Genomic DNA, 21,389 nt, shown 5'->3' with positions numbered 1-21,389 from the left:
TACTTTGCCATCAGTAGATGTTTTCACTATTGTAGCATTTGTGCATGTGTGCCGCTATTTTAGGCTATGCTTGCTGCTACGTTAATGAGTCGAATAACCCAGATGATAAGACTTTAAAATTACTGCCACTTGTCAGCCCTAAGTACTTTCTCTACAGCTTGTTGCTGTCTCTGTCTTATGTTCTTGTGAAAATCAGTTTCTCCCAAGGTTATGTTTGCATGTTTAAAGCTCATTAATTGCATTCAATGTGCTTGTGAGTGCAAGTGTCAGATAGAAATTTCAAAGCTGCTATGTTCAAAGATGATAGCTCAGAGGTATGATCACAGGTTTGAACAAATCAGGAAACACTTTGAAAAGCTGTGATTTAACGCTGGGAAGAACAAGAAGTTAAATAGAGAAACATTTTTCCTTTAAAACATGCATTTATTTCCACATACCAATGACAAATCTTATACAAGAACTAAAGTTGCCTGTGTTTTGTAATCTATCTCTTTCATCAGTCTTCAGCTAGTCATCATCTTTGGCTAGTTTTCACTAGAACATCTGGTGGTTCATTTATTTTGCCCATGGAGAGCAATGGAGGGATGTGGGCCATTGAGATAGTCTGGCTCACTAGGATGTTGGAGCTTGCCAGGTATGTGGCCTGGCCTGCCTGATAAAGAGCCCTGCTCCATCATTGCTGAACTGGAGGAGAAAATTCCCTAATTAGAATGTCAAGAGCCTTGCTTTGGCTAAATTGTTAGACTAGCACTACGCTCTGTATCACTGCCACCACACTCTGAACTAGGACACGTTTCAACTGTGTGTGGTGCTCTGACTTGTGATGATGGAGCACAAGCACAGAAGTTTCTCTCTTCTCTCTTACTGGCGTTACACTGACTAATGTCAGCAAGAAATAGAGATAAGTAGCCATTTTAATGTACTTTACTTTGTCCCTTCAGTGTTGAGAAACTCAGCAGTTCAAAGTTTTGGTCGAAAGGTTCGTAGTTTTGGTCGGAAACAAACACATTAGTGTTGTATTAATTAAAAATAAAAATAAAATTAAAAATAGCCGCACAGCAAGAAGGTCCTGAGTTCAATTCCACCATCAGGCCGGGGTCTTTCTGTGTGGAGTTTGCATGTTCTCCCCGTGTTTGCGTGGGTTCCCTCCAGGTACTCCGGCTTCCTCCCACCGTCCAAAGACATGCAGCTTGTGGGGATAGGTTAATTGGAAAATCCAAATTGTCACTAGGTGTGAATGTGAGTATGAATGGTTGTCTGTCCTTGTGTGTTAGCCCTGTGACAGACTGGCGACCTGTCCAGGGTGTACCCCGCCTCTCGCCCTACGACAGCTGGGATAGGCTCCAGCGCCCCCCGCGACGCTGAAAAGGAAAAGCGGTAGCGAATGGATGGATTAAAAATAGATATAAAACAGAAAATCACAAAATGTAGAGATCTTTAAAAACCAGTGATTGCTTATTTTCTCATAACAAGAGATATATGGAAGTCATGTGTAGCTCTTGTAGCCATATATGCTAATTTTCATAATCTTTTTGTTATTTTAGCCTGTGTCTTCAAATAGCTTTATTTTGGTCCAAATGGTCATCCAAAATTGTACGATGAGGCGTTGCAGTGTTTGCTTTTTGCCATCAATCGTTCCTGTGTAGGTTGTCTCTAGGTGCTCCGATTTTATCCCACAGTCCAAAAACATGCATGTATTTAGTGATTCTAAACTGGCCGTAGGTCTTAGTGTGAGCATGAATGTTTCTGTCTCTCTGTGTTAGCCCTGTGATAGACTTGGTGTACCCTGTGTCCCTGTTTGTGACAGCCTGGATAGGCTCCAGCTCCCTTGCAAACCTAAATTGGATAAGCAGTAAAGAAAATAGATGGTTGCATTGAATTCTAAGATGATGAATGTACAGTTAGATCAGTGGTTCCCAAACTTTGTTTTTGCTAGGCCCCCCTTTGTTTTACAAGAAAAATGTTCGCCCCCCCCCCCCCCCCCCCCGCGCGCGCGCGCTCGCACAAACACAAACACATCCTCCAACCACACACACCCATATTTTGCTCCATTGCGGTTTATTTCACACCTCAAACATTTAGTAAACAATTAAGCAAATACAAGTAATCTGCAATAAATTACAGGTAGTAGGAAAATAAACTACTAATGTCTACTATTAGTCCACACCTGCACGGGTATTTTTGAAAACGCAGCTGTTTCGTCCACACGTAAACGGCATTTCGAATCACCGAAAATGGAGATTTTTGAAAACTCCTTTTTTGCGTTTACGTGTGGACGAGGAATACAGAGTTCGTCACACAACGTCAAAGGTATGTGCCTTTTTTCATGTCATGCTGTGCGCCACATTATTGTTTACATGAGATGAATTGCAGAATGGCAGATAGAGACAAAATGCTGATAACTGCAGGCTTTACACGCTTGCATATACACACACAGTCAAAGGAGCTTGCAAAGAAAAGCGTCTGGACTTCTTTAAGTTACTTGAAGACGTTTCACCTCTCATCCGAGAAGCTTCTTCAGTTCTAAGGTCAAATGGTGGAGAGTCCCAGATATAAACCTAGTGGGAGTGACCCCCCACAGAGGGACAAAAGGACCCCCTGATGATCCTCTAATCGCCTGAGCCAAGGTGTGAAACTGGGTGTGGGTCCCAATCAGCCAGAGTTTCGGGTGAGTTCATTGTGAAACCTGGCCCTGCCTTATCATGGGAATTCCTGGGATCAGATGACCCAGGATGTGAGTGGGCGTTAAGGCGTCTGGGAAGGGATCTCAAAAACTGGATTATTTCCCTTTCATACTCCCGCACCAGTTGAAGGGTGTTCCTCCCAAAATTTAAGGCAATATGTCTGTGAAGGTTCTCAGTCATCCAGGTCATCGTAGTCAAAGGAGCTTGCAAAGAAAAGCGTCTGGACTTCTTTAAGTTACTTGAAGACGTTTCACCTCTCATCCGAGAAGCTTCTTCAAGTAACTTAAAGAAGTCCAGACGCTTTTCTTTGCAAGCTCCTTTGACTACGATGACCTGGATGACTGAGAACCTTCACAGACATATACACACACAGTTACTGTCCCTCTATTTACAAAGGCAGAGGCATCACGGTGTGATTATTTTACTGTAGTTGTTTTTTTCCTGTGTAATAATATTCAACATTGCTATCAATACATTTTTCAAAAAATGCCTCTCTGTGCAAAATGGGTTTAAAAACATAAACAACTGTGGGATACTGTTTGTCTGTGGTTTGAACCGGGGGAACAAATTGTGGCAGCATCAGCCTGATATTATTTGTATCCCACTGTAACTTTACTGTATAAAGAGCTAACATCTCCAAAATGTCACCAGTAGTTAGTCATCACAAGTGTTTGTGAACTAAAAATCAAGAATGTGGGATACTGTTTGTCCGTGATTTGAAGAGCCCAGTGCGTGCTCCCAACGAAGGGAAAACCAATTCTGCAGGGGAGCCCAAAGGGCAGATATGCTTCACCATATTTTCTAGTCTTTGGCTTAGAATGAAGTTGGTTTGGAAACATATTCAGCGATGCTTCATGTCTTGCCTTATATTTAAAACATTGCCAGATGAGTGACTGGTAATCAAACTAGTAGTGTCAGTATAATATTAGCCTGCCTCCTGGTTGATAAATTGAAACAGAACTGCTTCATGACCTTGCTGAAGTAATAACATACTGCTGCACACAGTCAAGTCAGAGACGCTGACAGATGAAAGATCTGTTTGCACTTGATAAGTGTTAGCTCACCGTTGTGGGCATTTTGTGTTTGTACAAGGTGATGGCCAGCAGTAAGCATAAAAAAGGGTAATGGCACCAACCAGTTCCCCACATTTGCCTTCTATCATTCTGAAAATTGTGATGAAAAAAAGTTAATTTGGCCTTAAAATGAAAAAGACATGTTATATTAAAGACCCAGCTAGGTCTCTGTTAAAACCTAGCTGGTAATGGCTTAAAAGTTCCTTTCTTGGCTGTTAGGCACTAACTATTAGTGTAGTTATTCTGTTTGGATACCAATATACAGTTATTGTTATCGACTACACTCATATTTTGATTATATTAATATGGTAATTAATTTTTCTCAAGTATGTTGGTTTGCACTGTTGTCCACAGCAAGGTCCTGGGTTTGAATCCACCATCTGGCTGGGGCCTTTATTTGTGGAGTTTCATTATCTCCATGTCTGCGTGGGTTCTCTCTGTGTACCCCCACTTCATTCCACAGTCCAAAGATGTGCACTAAGTGGTGTTAGGTTAATTATTGGTTCTAAATTACGTATGAATGTGGCACGATCCGATATCCTCGTGTCGGTGTTGTTCCCACATCATCATAATACATTTTGTTCCAGGTTCAACATTGCAAGTGACCAATCACATTGTTGTGACATCATACTTTTGCGACTTTGGAAAAAAACACCTTAAAAAAAGAATCTAATTAACGTGCAAGAAACCGCCTCTGTCCGCCGATCCAGCAATTTGAATTCTTTTCATTTCAGGATACTATTCTTTAATAAACGGTAAGCATTATACATATTGTCCTTGCAACACTGGAATGTCATAAATGAATGAATGGCTTGGCTTGCAAAAGTATGATGTCACAACAATGTGATTGGTCACTTGCAATGTTGAACCTGGAACAACATTTATTATGATGTGGGAACAACACCGACACGAGGATATCAGATCATCCATGAATGTGAGTGTGAACTGTTGTCTGTTTCTCTGTGTTAGCCTTGTGACTGTCGGGCAGCATATCCATGGTGAACCCTACCCCTCTCTGTACAGTAGCTCGAGTAGTTTCCAACCCCGCCCCCCAACCAGCCTGAATCGGATAAGCGGAAAAGAACAGATAGATGGACACAGTAAACAAAGATGAAAGTGAATTTCACTGGTATCATTTTTTTTTTCAACATATTCTATAGATATATCATTGTCTGTGGGTTTTGTTTGTTTGTTTTTGTTTTTTGTTGGGGGTTTTTTTTTGGGGGGGGGGCACAATTATCCAGTGTCATCATAGCTGTTGTGCAAAAATATTGGCCAGGCACAGCCACAGACGAATAAAGCAATCCTGCTAAGGGCTTATGAAAGTACTCTGAGGGAATTGCTAACATTTCTCATAATGTAGACTCACAGTTAACTGCCCTGTTAATATGTTTCCTGGATCAATCTGAACAACCCCATTAGACGACAAGCTCTTTATTACAGGTTTCCTAACTGTAAGTAATGGCTTTGATTATAGCTATCACATACGTTGGAAATATTTCGCCTTATTTGATGCATTAATAGAGGAAACGGTAACATCTTATCATCTTTTCTTCCATTTTGATGTCATACTCCACAAGGGCTCTTCTTACAGTCTAATAACTTCAGATAATACTATCCATGTTTAACCTGGAGTTCCTCATGCATTAACCAGTGTGAGATGTTTGAGACTTTTTTTTGCTGGCTATAGAGCTTGGAGAGCGCTTCTCATACGTTCACCTTGGAATATTTCGGAGCATTAACAAGGTCTAGTATTTATTAACACTTTGAAATAACAGACATATCATGACTTGTCACTTTTCTGTGAAGTTTTATGCATTTGAAGGCTGTTAAACCCCCCGAGCCTAGGGCTTTACTGATCTCCAACTTTTTGTAGCTGGCTGACTAGAATAAGCCCAACAAACATTATCTGTTCTTGTTGTGCTTCATTGCAGATTTTGGCACAGCTTTTTTGCTATCTGTTCACTTTCCTTACTTTGCAAACATTTTCACCCTAATCACAGATTATAAACTGAAAATTGTGGAATAGTGGAATTGTGGAATATGACCACGTTTTAGAAGTACCCAGGAACCATTAGTGGTACTTCAGGGACTGTTATCGCAGTCAGATGTGAGTCTCATTTCCCAGCTAATGTTGATAACTGAAGCGGATTTTGCAGCATATGCCCAGGGCTATGAAGGATGTACTCACTAAAGCTTAATCAGTGCTTTAGCATCTGTTTTTGTGACTATTTGATTATGACGGTGTGTGCGTGGAGGGGGTGATTGTGTCCTCCCTTCCCACATCTTTGTTAAAATTTAATTGCTTTTATAGTGTTTGGCAAAACAGCCTATTCTGATTTAGACTAATTTGTATTCCTTAGGCTTTTCTAATATTTTGTCCATGGGCATTTCTATGCATGGAAGGAGAAAATATTAAAATAATTTCTCTATAATTCAATTGCATCCAAATCTTACTAATTAATAAAAAAAGTTTCCTTGTGCCCAGCTGTGTGTTCTGCACTTTTGGTGAGCGCTTTGCTGGAAACCTGAGGAAGTGCATTGTCCTCTTCAAAAACATTTGAAAGAGTATTTTTTACCCCTTAGCTGTAAAAGGCTGATGGGATAGTGGCGTCATCGTATCGAACAGGCGGCCTTCATCATGGACACCTAAGTTTGTGAATGTGATAACTCGAGAACGAAGTAACGTAGGAGTTTGAAACTAATAGTATAGGTGTATCTCCTATGTCCCAGACTAGTTCTGATCTCACTGACCTTGACCATGACTCAGAGGTAGGGATGGGTATGTTTCAATTCCTTGGAATTGTTTGCCATTTTTGCAAACGATTCCCTTATCGATTCCAGTCGCCCCGAATGACGTCACCACTTTGCGGAGCGTCATTTACCTGGCAGGAAACACAGCGCCTTAGCGGCTCAAACGCTCAAAAGTTTGATTATATTTTACGAGAACGGATGACAACAGGGCAACTTGCAATACTTGAAAAGTAGATATTTCATTTAAGGGAGGAAACACTACGAATACGCAAAAGCATTTGCTCACAAAACACACGATGACCTTAAATGAATGTCGTGTTTTTAATTCCGCTCCGGACTCGTGAATCTCAGCAGTGGCGGTAACGTTTGCACGTCTTCTCCCGTTAATGCGGCAGGTAAATAATCAACTAACAGTGCATATTATGTTAGCACGATCTGCCTTATTACAAAACCTGCCATTACTGTGCGCTGCATTTAGGTGACCATGATGAGAGAGACAAACAGAGTCTGGCTGGCTCAGATGCTGGCAGTTCTTGCTGCAGTCTACCGTTAGTGTCTCCTTTCAGGTCAGGATAGACGAATGTCACCCAGCAGTGACTAAGTTTGTGGTAAAGGCTTGCACCCATTTGCCACAGCAGATGCCCCCGATTATCGGTAACTGAATGTGTTTAATTGTAGGCAGGGACTGGATATTCTTGTGTAATTGCTACTGAATAATTTATGTTATACTTTGTTATTGCTACAGAAGAATATTTATTTTATTATTTTACATTTACATTTTTTTTTTCCTGGGGACCCTGTGACACCCCATTGAAGAGCCGTAGGCTGTGGATCTCTTAAGATCTCACTGTTGGGTTTGTAAGGCCATGTTACTCCTAAATTTCTATCTTCTTCAAAGAGAAGATATAAAACAAAGTTCTAAGCTAATTGAACTTAGTGTTCTCCTTTTTAAAAAAAAAATCGATAAGAGAGTCGATAAAGAATCGAATCGTTAAACAGAATCGAAAATAGAATCTGAATCGTGAAAATCTTATCAATACCCATCCCTACTCAGAGGTCAACTTTTCTGAAAATCTTTGGAACAGGATAAGTCCAGAAGGAAATCACCTAGGATTTTCAAATTCATACCATAGGTCTACCTGCTAGAAGGCTGAGGGTTACCACTGGTTACTATCAACTGCAGACATTTTTTTGTTGTTCATTTGGAACCTGAGTGTTTATTTCCAGACCATCATAATTGTGCTTTCAGGATTGCACTTTTCATATCTCACTGTAGGACCAGTCACAACATAGAACCCAGGAGAGAACAACAAAGGTAGAGAATAGCATTTATCGGGCTGTTGTGTTGATGTAAAAAGAAGCCGATATGTTGAAGCTGACACACTAAATCCTCCATCCTTTTGTTCCTGCCGTATTTGTGTCACACCGAAATTGTCTGGGGATGCTGTGTGGAGATGGAAGTGAATTTACTTCCAATAACCAGAAAGATGCAGTGTTATTTTTGTCAGGCTGTTTGTATTCATACATGGGCACTGGGGGTGGCCTGAGTTCATTTGCAATCGTGAGGGATGTGAATGATGAAAGTCTTATCAAGTCCAGGCCTTGGTACTCTGGGCTGCCCAGAATAAGAATGACATTCTTTGTTTATTTTTTCTTTTAATATTAATTTGTGTGTTTTCCTCTTATGTTGATAGCTACACAAAACTCTTCTTCAAAGGGTATTACCAGAATATGTACACATCTTATCAGCTTGACATGGCAGGAGTGCTTGTGGTGGTTTCATTATGGAGGGACAGGGACTGGAGAGATGTCACAAGCATTTATCTACCTCTTATTTTGCCTTTGGCATTAAAGACAATGCAGCATGTGTAACTGTGCTTGCAGGTAAGATTAAGTATTTTTGAGTGTACTCATATGGTGTCACTGAAGTTTGATAATGGGGGTGACAGTATTTTCACAGGCATAGAAAAAAGAACAGTCTACTCTTTGTTTATATTAGAACTAGACTGTTTAGAAGAAATAGTTTTTCATCAATTGATTTTATTTTCCCTGGACTGCCTCAAAGACATTCTGGCAAACCATCAGGCGACTCAGGAGAGGAAAGCATTGCTCTACCTGCACTGTGTATAGTGCAGATGGAGCGCTGCTGACTTCAACTGAGGACATTGTCAGGTGGTGAAAAGAGTACTTCGAGGATCTCCTTAATCCTACTGACATGTCTTCCGTAGAAGAGTCTGAGGTAGAGGGGGGTGACTTGTCTATCTCCGGGAGTGAGGTCACTGAAGCAGTTTAACAGCTCCTTAGTGGCAGATCTCCTGGGTTGGATGAGGTTCGTGCCTGTACAATGTTGTGTGAAGATCAGGGCCGGTACCTCTAGATTGACAGACCGAGATGGTGGGTCCCATCTTCAAGAAAAGGTTCGGAGGGTGTGCTTCAAGTATAGGGGGATCACACTCCTCCGCCCCCCTGGGAAAGTCTATGCCAGGGTGGTGGAAAGGAGTCCATCCGTCAGTAGTACCTCTGATACAGGAGGAACAATGTGGTTTTCGTCCTGGTCGTGGAACACTGGACCATCTTTACCCACTCGAGGATCCTCGAGGGGGCAAGGGAATTTGCCCAACCAGTCTACATGTCTTTTGTGGACTTGGTGAAGGGATTCGTTGCATCCGTTGCTATAGGCCATTCAGTCCTTATAAAGCCTTTGCAAGAGCTTGGTCCCTATAGCCAGCAATAAAGCGGACTAGTTTTTGGTGGGTGTTGGACTCTGCCAGGGCTGCCCTTTGTCGTTGATTCTGTTAATGATTTTAATGGACAAAATTTCTAGGTGTAACCAAGTAGCAGATGGCTTTCATTTGGGTGGTCTCAGAATCTTGTCTCTGCTTTTTGCAGATGATGTGCTTCTGTTAGCTTCATCAGGTGACTGCCTCCAGCTCCCAATGGAGTGTTTCGCAGCTGAGTGTGAATGACAATCAGCACCTCCAAATCAGAGGCCATGGTCCTCAGCTGGAAAAGGGTGGAGTCCTGACTCTGGGTCAGGGACGAGTTCCTGCCCCAAGTGAAGGAGTTTAAGTATCTTGGGGTCTTGTTTACGAGTGAGGGGAGAAGGGAGCGTAGATAGGCAGATGGATTGGTGCTGTTATGATTGTTATGTTTGATTGCCTGCTAGGTGGCGCCTCCACGGCATAGTGAGATAATTACACCTCTGGACTGACTAATATAGGTTTGCTTGTTGGCACACACCTCCCAAGAAGTTTGTACTTTTTGATGTCTGAAATGAGTCTGTTACTAATTAGCATTGATTAGCAAATATCTGTATATCTGCATTTCACTTGTACAGTTTGGTTGTTGAGCTTTATCAACCATCTAGTTAGGGTAGAATACTCAGTCATCTTCATCACTTCTGGTTCCAAAAAAATAAATTAAAAAAATGGCAGCAACAAAATTTGGAGCACAAAATGAATAAGTGATGTCATGGTGTCTGTGTCCTTCTTTCATATTGTAAACGTTCTGATGACAGACCCATGCATATGTTTATTTAAATGATAATGATTTCTTTTTGGCAACTAAAATATGCGTGCTGCTGATCACGGCTTGGTGATCCTGTCTGCTTGGAGGTCATATCTACTGGTAGAACCTTGTACAGTCCCACTTCAAAGACAGTTTAGTAAAACAGTTAATATTAAAAAAAAAACTGTTAAGAAATATATGAAATAATTTTTCTAAGTTTCCTGAAAAATTTCCTGCCCTGTGTTGTGTGCATTTCAAATTTGTCTGTGTGGGTATTTTGGTCCTTCCAGTATCATGTAGCTCACTCAATTAAGATTTTAGGTAAGCATAACTGATCTATTGTATACACTTGAGGTACTATCTTATCAGAAAGTACACATTTAAGAAGAGGAATGAAATGCTAGTAATAACCAGCTAAAATAATATAAAAAGCCCCGACTCTGATCAAACAGAATGCCAAATAATAGTCATTTCTTGTCAATCAATGCCTACAATGCACAACTCTGTTTTTTACCCTCTTGGGGACGATTTGTGGTGAAACAACCTGGTTTTCCCCTCAAAGTTACTCTGTTTGGTGGATTGTAAAATAACAGACAAATGCTTAATGTAACATTCACGTCTCTTCTGAAAACTTGTTTTTCCTCTCAGAGCCCTTCATTTCAAGGTTACATATCAAACCAGATTAACCTTGTTGCCACATTTTTAGTACACCCCACTAGTTTCCCTGTCATATGAACTGAAATAGCTTTTAAACTGCGCCTGGGGTATTCACGCTAAGCTCACTCATAAAAGCCCCTTTCCATGTTTGTTCCAGTCTTGGCCTTTAGAGACCTGCTGGTAGAATCTCAGCTCAAAGCAGTTATATTAGATGCTGATCGGTTCTCACTGGAGGTTTGCTGTGAGAGCTCTGCCACCAGCCAGAGCCCACCAGTAGTTTAAATCAACCTATTTTTGGCAACTTGTAACTGTTTTCAGTTACGCAGTGTGAGTTGAGGCATATTTTGGAGAAACATGTATGAGATATTTAAGTACATACTATAGCCAACCTTAATTTTGTGTCTTGTTTCATGTATTGCATCAATTGTTTGAACATAGTTGTTTACTTAGTAGTTTTATTTTTGCAGTCACAACAAAATAAACTTGCTAAAGAGTTATGTTTAGTTTGGCATGTGCTCAGGCTATTCTATTTACCCTATATTTGTTTGTGTACAGAAACGTCTATGCAGTAATTGTCTTGTTGGCACAAATTATAATTTGCAGCTGGAGCAGGTATTGTGAAAGCGGAGGTATTGCTTTCTTTTGAATTTGATTCAGTAATGTTTAATAAAATCATTGGTGTCACTGACAGCACAGAGATGGATTAGCCACCCACATGTTTTCCTTTCCTTTCAGGTTACCTTGATGGGAATAAAATGATTTAGACACAACAAAAGAATTTCTGTCCAAGTTAAATCTATTTGAATACATTTATTTTTGAAATATTGATTTTGCTCGCTTTTAGGCTATGAAAATAATGGCTTCCATCAAATGAACTCTTTTGTGTCCTTTACTAAATAACTGCATAACGGAATTTGAAGGAGAGGAAAAGTTCCAGCATTTTTGGTCATTTGGTGAAGTATCTGGGAAACCAGCAACACAATATCTGTTTTTTACTGGGTTAGAGGTAACTAACTATAGAGTTACTGCACATTTACTAAAATATATATTTTTAACTTAAAAAAGAATATGCATAAAAACTGTCACATGTCAAAATATGTAAATCCAGTCTCTAAGTAAGCTTGGACATTCACACCCATTTATCCATTCTCTGCGGACCTGCCATGCTCGCAATGTTCAATGAACTGACGTCTCCTTGCTCATTCACTATTAAGAAATCTGTTGCCTTGACTTTTCTTTTCTTTCTTTTTTATGACTTGGGCTGACCAAACGAATGCATTTCTTTCCTCTTAATGCTCTCCTCCAGTACCAATTCTACACAGAATGACATATTAAAATAGTTATTTTGACTATTTAGACATTCCTCTGTTTGCTCCTTCCTTATAATTTGCACTAACCTGTGTCTCCTTTGTGTTATATTCAATAATTGTCTACTCATTATCAATTCTCATTACATGTGTTTGGCATAGTATAGCCTTATACTGTGTTTGGCTGATGCAGTGACTAAATTGCTCCTGGAATACATAATGTACCTGAGAAGATAACAGATGGCAGAATATATTATCGTCATTACTTTATTATGTCTGACAGTTGGCTGGAGAAAACATGTTGCATGCATTAGCATAAATATCATCTTTACAAACAGGCACGCTCATAGTGGGCCCGCTATCATTGTTTATCACAGATTCTACTATAATCTTCTTGCAGACAAACTTTGACAAGTAAACACATCAGGTTTAGGTGTTTTGATGTAATCAAAAGAAAGGTAGGATTTTGTTTAAAAGGACAAGGAATCACAGCCTCCTAAGCAACGCTATATTTAAGTATGTGTACTAGGAAATACTGCACAGGAAAACTGTAACAATACTGCGTTACAGTTTATAACCGTAAAAGGCTGATGGGGTATTGTCGTCAATTGCCGGGCGAGCAGCATGGAAACCAAAATTTGTGAATGCGAGAACTTGAAAACAAGGCGACGTAGGATTTTGAAATTGATACATTGGTGTGAGTACTAGGAGGCAGAGGGGATAGCACTGGTGGTTTATTATTTTGATTTGAAGTTGCTAGTATAAATTAATTGTCTTTATTTTTGTACAAGACTTCTGTTTGAACAGTTTGTCTTTACCTTATATAACTTGATATCCTTGAAATTGTTTTCATCAGTCTTAAATTAAACTAAATGCACTTAATTTAACAGAAAAGAAAAGCTATTGATAACTAAGGAGTTTATTGTCTCATCTTGTAAACTACGCCTTAGACGATTCATCAAGTAACTCAAATAACTTTATCGCAAAGAAGCAGATTTTTTTGCTTCAACCCTTCATTTACTGTAAGGGTTTGCGACTAAAACAGACCCGTAAGAGAAATTTAATGAGGGGGTGTGTGTGAGTGATATGGAACCAGTGTCTGTCTAAAAAGAGGGTGAACAGCAAAGATGCAGAGCCATTTCCAAACTGGTTAGCTCAGGTGTAGTGAAACAAAGTGTGTTTGTAGTATTTAAAACAGCAGTGCCTGCTACTGTAACCATCATTACAAACTTTACTGGGAAAAAGCTAGCGGGAGTCCTTACTCAAGCCACCTATTCAGCAAGCTTCAACATTAAGAAAAGCGAACTTAATGTTGAATGGAAGCAGCTACATTTTGTTTTAATCAGCAAAAATCTACAATAAAGCTACAGAAGTCAAAATAAAATGAACTGTTAATACACTGCTTGAATTGGGTAGCTCGCTGAAAGCTGACTGCAGCAATCCCACTTGTTGTTCCAGTGATACTTGCAGCAAGCAGATTTGAGTCTAAAGTGGGGGCATGGGCTACAGCACATTTATTTATAGAAATTTAAATTATTCTAAAATAATAAATTAGATTAATTGTATTATTATAAAGTTGTTTTTTAATTTAATTTTTATAATTATGATTTTTTTTTACTATTATACCTGAGATGGCTGAATGCTTTGCTTCTTTGCTATTGCCAGATGTTACTTTACAGAGAAACATAGTTACTTAAACATGCACACAGATACACAAAAATTCTGTTAGCACCAAATCACAAAAATGGTCACCTCAGAGTGCTTTATATTGCTTTATACTGTAAGACCCCACAATATAGAGAAAACCACAGCAAATATTGTGCTATTGTAGGGTCTTTGCCAGTCACACCTTGAGGCATCTGTTATTTGGTGCTATATAAATAAAACTGAACTGAATTAAGAGTCTCACTCAGCAGTATCACCTCAGATTATTTAGAAACAAAAACCATATTCTCGCAGTGTCTTTGATCCCTCTGTTTGTTATGCAATGCTCCAAAAATTACCTGTTGTCCAATTTGTAAAGTGCAACATTTACATTTCTGTTTTAGAGCTGAGCTCTGAGAACCTGCGTACCTGCTTCCACATTGTTAATGGCTACATATATTTGTCAGCTACAGAGTTTCTGCAGGTGAGACACAACAAAAGAACACTTGGACTTCACATAACTCTTATATTGTCATAATACATGTTGGCATGCTGATCTGCATAAGTTTTTACAGAACTGAACCATCTACCCCGATTATTCCCTCCCCAGAACTACGCAGAATCCTTGTGTCGATCGTTTTGTGACCTGCTGAAAGACATCACAAATGAAGGGCGGGTGCAGGTGCTCAAGGTACTCCCATTCCTCCCCTCTCACAAAAAGTCAAGTCACGAAGATGTTGTTTTTCCAAAATCACAGCTGATTGTGTCTCGTTCTCTTTTATTGTCTGGATTTATTTTTCATTGCTTTTGAGTTCAGCCACTGTGAGAGGTTGTTGTGCCTGTGTGGCCACTGAAGAGCAGGTGCGCTGAAAGCACCATTATATCCAGTAAAAGGAGACACATAAACATTTACTCACACAAACTGCGCAAGCACTGCTGCTTATTAACTGACACCCCATTATAATGCAAGAGGAGCTATGACTTCTCATTACTAATAAAATAATTTGAGAAATGGCACATAAGGAATATCAAACGGCTCACTCTAGACCCTCTTACCTGCAGCATCACCGTCTTTGATTATGAATACAAGAAGCAGCATTTAGTTTTCTTGGGAAAGTAATACAAAATGTAAAAACGCTGCGTCTTTCGCGTACTGTACCATCTATAAAAAGAGGGATTTTCCCATAACGACAGAAGTTTCTTTACATTTTTATGTGGCTGACCCTTTGTGCTCCTTTTCTGGCTTCCTCCTGAGATTTTCCTGTCAGTTTCTCTCTGCTCCTTTTGCTTACTCCACCCTCTGAGGGTCGCCCTTCATCCTTCCTCGCCCTGTGTCCCTGCAGGTGGTAGAGATAGCTTTAAAGGTTAGCCCCATGCTGGGAGCCCACATGTTTCAGCCCCTGCTGCCAGCTGTCTTCAGAGGTATTGTGGATGGTGAGGTGAGTTTTACCTTTGCATCTTGCTCGAATCTACGCTGGAACTGTGTAAAAGGAGGAACCTGTAAAAATATGTTTTTCATTATTCACCACATATTTAACCTTAAATTTGTCTTTTAAGGTTTCAGTTCTTTCTTAAGTGTTAATAGTCCCGGCCCTTCTTCTAATTTGTCCTTTACTGTCACTTGAAATGAATTCTTCAAAGACTGTATAGTGGCAATTACTGATAAGTCAGCTCAGTTAAAGGTTACACATTCACAGGATTCTGCTGTGTCAGTGGGTCCATCTTTTCCCTCTTATCAAGCTTAATGACTCGTGTTTTATGTAAAACCATTTATGCGTGGTTATTTTTCATCATCTGTATGCATGATTGCGTGTCTATGATCTACAGAGATATCCCGTGGTGATGTCCACCTACCTGGGCATCATGGGTCGTGTCCTGCTCCAGAACTTCAGTTTTTTCTCGTCTTTGCTAAGTCAAATGGCTTCTGAGTGTAACCAGGAGGTGAGGTTTGATGTCTGCCCTTCATTTCTCTCTCCTCAGCACAGACTCGATGAATGTCTGTGGGAGACATAAATGCAAAGTGCCTGTTAAAAGGGAATCAGTGTGAACGAGGCTGAAAGTAATGAGCCAAGGAATTGCAAATGGTAACATTTTCAAGCCCTAAAATGTTGTCCTCCTCTACTGTGAAACTCTGAGCAAAGAAATTAATTGTGCCTAGTTCTGAGATTGCAGCCTTAATCTAAATAAATGCAAAGATGTTCCTCTCTAAGTTGTCTCTCATCATACCATGCTCGTTTTTTCTCACCACAGAGGACAAGACAGGAAGTTTAATCAGAAATATAGCGAAGGTTGAGACGCATCTCCGTACAAATTGCTGCTGCTCTTTTTTTTTTTTTTTTTAATAACCCTTTTTTCTGTCCTCCTTATTTCTCTTCCTCCTTTTCTCCGCTCATCAGATGGACCAGTTGTTGGGCAATGTTATAGAGATGTGGGTTGACCGAATGGACAACATCACTCAGCCTGAGAGGAGGAAGCTGTCGTCGCTGGCTCTGCTTTCCCTCCTGCCTTCTGACAACAGGTGAGAATCATTTTTGAATTCTTTTCTGTGTTGATTTTGCTTTAAGCTCATGAAAAGTGGGTTGAACTGCATAGCTGACTTTAGGGCACAACAGGGGGAAAGTAATGATGTTCTTGGAAAATTATTTAGTAGACTCTTGTTCATCATTACGGATATAGGTGGTGAAATTATCCTGTATATATTTCTCCTTACAGCCATAAAATGCAGAACAGCACAACAGCTTAACGGGCGCCTGCTTTAACACTCTGGGTGCCAATTATATGTCAGCCGAGCACCACAAATGCGGATACTGATATACACACCTTATACAGGCCAATGCAGACAGCTGGGTTTTCAGACTTGCATATGGGGGCGAGAATATATTGTCAGAAATGAAACGACTTTCCATCTCTTTTTAAGACTTAATGTCACAAGCTATAGTAAGCGATGTTACTTAAATCTGTAATTCATCATCCTTTAGCCAAAGCATGAAACACATTTGTTTATGTCTCTCTTCTTCTGGTGGATTATTGTCCCGACCGTAAACACTTTCTGGGCAACACCTCTCGCTATGATAAATGAAGAGATAAATATGTGGATACGTGCTTACAGACACAGAGTACCAGCCCTCTTACATTGAACTTGAACATTTTCTGTGCCGTACTGACAGAAGGATGATGGTAATGATACATGTTTATATGTGCAAGCCGTCTTTTTTTTAAAAATTGTTTTTGTTTTTTTCTATTAAGCTGTCACCTTAATTCCCCCCCCCCCCCCGATGTAACGTTGAGCATTTTCATATGAAAGCCTGTAGAGATTTACTTGCTTTTGGAGCAGGCCTCAATAGGCCATTCTTTGGATAGAAATTTGCCTCAAAGATGTTGCAAATGCGTACGATAAGATCCACAAGCATAAACTAAGATTTACTGTTGTGTTCAATGATTTGTATGTAACTTACGAGGACTCACAAGCATGCGGTTCAATCCAAGCACAAATATGAAGCAATCTGACCACACGTAAAACTGTTTTGCAAATACGTACATCATAAAGCTGAATAAATGCTAATCATTTACTCACAACTCATTAAGTTTAGCTCACAAATCTTGGTTTACACTCGTGGATCATATCGGATGCTTTTGCAGCATTTTGCAGTCAAATTTCTCTCCATACCATTCAGGGTACTACAGTTTTTGGTACTTAGGCTTTGTAGCTTTACTCATTGGTTCCAAAATGGAATTTATGGTGAAGTTCCTTTAAAAAAAATAAAAAAAAAATAAAAAATTAGCCAATTTTGCAGCTTTTCCCCTAACTTTAAGTGACTTTTTATGCCAGATAGGCTAGTCCCAGTGTTTCAGAAACTGCTGATCTACTAGGATTTTCCCACATAACCATGTGTGGGTTTTTCAGAGAATAAGAGAAAATATCAAGTGACAAATGCCTTGTTGATGCAAGAGGTCAGAAGAGAATGGCCAAACTGCTTCGAGTTGATAGGAAGGCAACAATGACTCAAGCAACCACTTATTACAGGCAAGAGCAGCAGAAGACCACAAAAGACACTGCTCCTATCAGTTTGGAACGGGAAACTGAGAATACAGATTGCAGTTCATCAAATTTTGAGACCGGAGGAAAGTTGCCTGGTCTGATGAGTCTTAATTTCTACTGTAACATTCAGATGGGACGGTCAGAATTTTAAAAACCTGGTTCTGGCCTGCCATGGATCAACAGTTGAAGATGCTAGCGGTAATATAATGGTTTGGGGGATGTTTTCTTGGGAAACTCAAAGATCTCAATGGGAAGCGGTGAAACAGGACATTTGCATCATGGATAGTCAGCCAACAAGTCTGTAGCGACTCTCTGATGCTGTCATCTCTCTATGGCCCAAAATCTCTGAGGAATGTTTATAGCACCTTAGTTAATCTATGCTACAAAGAATTTAAGCAGTTCTGAGAAGGCAAGAGGTGTTGAACCCAGCACTAGCAAAGGATACCTAATAACGTGGCTGGTGTTATATATGTAATATGTTATATATGATTTACAAGAAAGAAATCACTAGGGGAAAGAAAAGTGAATGGGATTTACTGTGACAGAGTAGTGACTACTTCTCAAAGATCTCTGCGAACTAGTTTGTAAATAGTTTGTTTTGGCATGCAAGCCATCATGTAATCACTGTGAAGTTTTTCACTTAAGGGTGATTTAAATGACAGGCACTGAGCAGCACTACTAATCAGCTATTAGTTTTTCACTTGGGAGTTGTTTTTGGTTGATAGAATTAGAATTGACAGACATGTTAAAATGATCTTAAAGGCAAAGCCTATTTCCAGTTGTTGCCATGGCCACCAATTTAAGACTGTTATTCATAACCAGGGGCACATATGTTTAGTGATTTTATTTTACCCTCCCAGGATATTGGTAGGTATATTTTACCAAAAGGATCAACTGTAGAGCCACTGCTAGATATGATTTTGTGTGTGTGCGAGAGTTGCCTAAACCATCAGGCCAGTAATCTGTATTTCCTAATTAATATTATGGTGACTAGGTAATTGAGCACATTTCAGATTATTTAGCACTGATATCAATATTTAGTCTGATTTGGTACCATGTGTATGTGTAAAATTGCCACACTTACAAAATAAGGGACACATCTGTGTATACTTACTTCTTTCATTCTGATTTTCCAGGTTATGGCTTGTCCTAATGCTTAGTGAACTTTATGTAGCATTGCCTTGGGTCTACCTGGCTGAGAATATGAACTGACAGAAGAAGGAACAGTTGATGTATCAGTGCCTATACTCACTCACACTAACACTTCCTTCCCCGTTTTCTCATTCTTGTTGATGTAGGGGAGAAAAACCCCCCAAGTATATTCTTTCCACTACCACTAACCACTGAGACTCACTCAAATAGTTCACCAGTGACTGTGGCAAGTCTCCAAGCTTGTGTGGTTGGGTTTCATAAACTATATTATTTTTAAAGGTTGTTGATGTCAGTTATATTTATATAGCCCAAAGTGCCAGTCACTTATCTCAGGGCACTTTAGATAGAAGGGTCAAGACCTAACAGTATTACAGAGATAAACAAGACGATACACTTTAAGTAAAGACTTTCTAAAAGTCGGGAGTAATCATTCCCTTTTAACAGAAGTAAAGCTCCAAGAGAACCAGGCTCTGGGAGGACTCTCATTTGTTACAACCGACTGGGGTGATTTTAAAGTGAAAAGTGTAGAAATAGGAGAAACAATACGACAGGCTGTTGACAGGTTGGCCGGGCTGGTAAGTGAGGACTGGGAAAATACACCTCTGCAGCCAGATATATCTGCAGAATGGCAGGCAACAAATGACAACAGAGTGAAAAAAACACAAACTGAAAGAGAAGACACAGTTAATGAGTGTTAAATCGATAATGGCTTATGAGTGCATTAAGAGTGAAGTGAGTCAGGAAGAGGCTGTTTCAGCAAACCATGCTAAATTATATGAGACTTGAGAGTTTAGGCCTAATCTTACAGTGTCTTGGGTACATGGTAGTGAATTGTTATTTTGGAAACTAAGGAACTACAAGCAAGTGTGAACTCATGAGATATAAAATTTTCTGTTGGAGTCATGTAGTAGTTGTGTGATTGGTCTCTAAATGCTTTATATGTAAAGGGGTTTTAAACTCTGGAGTTTAATTGCTAGTTTTAGGAACGGAGTAGTTCAACTAGAGGCTCTTCAAATGGCTGTTATGATACAATATATCTTTTTTAATGTAGAAATACAGACATAGTGATATGAGCATGAGTAATGAAGCTTTGTTCTCTGTTATCAGCGTGATTCAGGACAAGTTCTGTGGCATCGTCAACATTTGTGTTGAGGCATTACATGATGTAATGACAGAAGATCCTGAAACGGGCACTTTCAAAGAGTAAGTATTCATATTTTTTTCCCCTGACAAATGAAGAGCAGAAAAAAACTGTGCTTATAAACGTGGAAATTATACAGTCCAAACCTTCCCATCATTTTTTTCACAAATGAATGGAGTTTGTAATTTTGACAAAACTCATGCATAATGAATGAAGACGCCCAAAAGTGCTTGAAGCACTACAAATGCAGATGCGATGCTGAAGTTGGAATTTATCAAATGCAAACCTCAGAAGAAATATTTTGAGATAAAAATTAATTTCATGGGGGCAGCGGCTCACTACAGGGAAAACAAGGAAAGCAAATGAGAGATTGACTTGGTTGTATTTGCACCTTGATAAAGCCTCACAGTAATGCCCGTGTCTGAGTTACCATCACTTTCTCACTGTGGGAAAAGTTACTGAGTACAGCGCTCCTTACACTTTGAACCTCCTCTACATATTTCAATATTTTTGGTCTCTTTCTCAGCAGTTTCTTAGCAGATGTTCACCAAACATAGACACCTATTCACTGCTGTGAAAGATGCTCAGCACCATACTAAGATCTAATGGTGTGAAATGAACTGAAAAGCTGGGAGCAAAGTCTACTGTATGCGTTTGTTTGCCAGTGATATGTTGAATCGTTTTGGGTCCCTGTTGGGTGTGACACGAGCAGTAATATATTTGTAGATGAACATATTCCTCTGAGCGTTGTTTGCTGTTTATAAATGCAGTCAGCTGAGACAGAAAACAGTGAGTAATACAATCATTCCCCTTTTATTTTGGAATTACGTAAACTTTTAAACGAACAGACCTGTGTTTTCGTGAGTGGTTTAGAATTGTTCTTGCATAGTGTGAAATGAGAAGTCCTTACGGCCATGAATGAATTTCAGTAAAATAACATAGTCAATTTGGCATGCTACAGTTTTTCAGTGTTAACAGTACAAGAAGTTGACTGTAGCTTCTTTAATGACGTGCCCAGAAGAGTTACCATTTACTAGTCTGCATTTTTGTCTACCCAGAATTGTGAGTTAATTCATTTTTGTCACTTTGAATGTCATTGGTTTAGGTGGAATAGAGTTAAAATTTCTGATCACGAGTTATCAGTAGCTACGCACCACAATCACAGTGGGACATTCAGGACCCCCCCCCCCACCTTATCTCTACTCACAATAAGGCTTAAGTAAGGACAAAGGAAATAAAAGACCATACACAGACTGTATACTGTGCACAAAGGTTTTACTTGTAATTCTCTCTGCATGCAGATGAACCAATATGAATAGCATTCAGGAAAAAAGGGGTGCCAGAGGGTTCAGCATTTGGAGTGCCTGTGTATGCATGCTGCCTGTTCTGAAATTGTCTCCTACTGTGTAGGTTTATTTGCAGTTATTAATA

At 39.7% G+C, this 21,389-nt stretch overlaps 1 protein-coding gene across 1 annotated transcript in view; it reads left to right on the top strand.

The window, feature by feature from the left end:
• ipo11 (importin 11) overlaps positions 1-21,389 on the top strand; it is a 135,600-nt gene that overhangs the window by 83,673 nt on the left and 30,538 nt on the right. Inside the window, exons 23-28 of the mRNA XM_026188417.1 lie at positions 14,031-14,110; positions 14,237-14,317; positions 14,970-15,065; positions 15,454-15,567; positions 16,023-16,144; positions 19,925-20,020. Of these exons, the coding sequence (XP_026044202.1) occupies positions 14,031-14,110; positions 14,237-14,317; positions 14,970-15,065; positions 15,454-15,567; positions 16,023-16,144; positions 19,925-20,020 (589 nt within the window). The remainder of the gene's footprint in view (positions 1-14,030; positions 14,111-14,236; positions 14,318-14,969; positions 15,066-15,453; positions 15,568-16,022; positions 16,145-19,924; positions 20,021-21,389) is intronic.

Source organism: Astatotilapia calliptera, chromosome 12 (assembly GCF_900246225.1).
Source record: "Astatotilapia calliptera chromosome 12, fAstCal1.2, whole genome shotgun sequence".
Taxonomy (NCBI): domain Eukaryota; kingdom Metazoa; phylum Chordata; class Actinopteri; order Cichliformes; family Cichlidae; genus Astatotilapia; species Astatotilapia calliptera.
The sequence above is the reverse complement of the archived record's forward strand: the minus strand, read 5'-3'. Positions and strand labels throughout refer to the sequence as shown.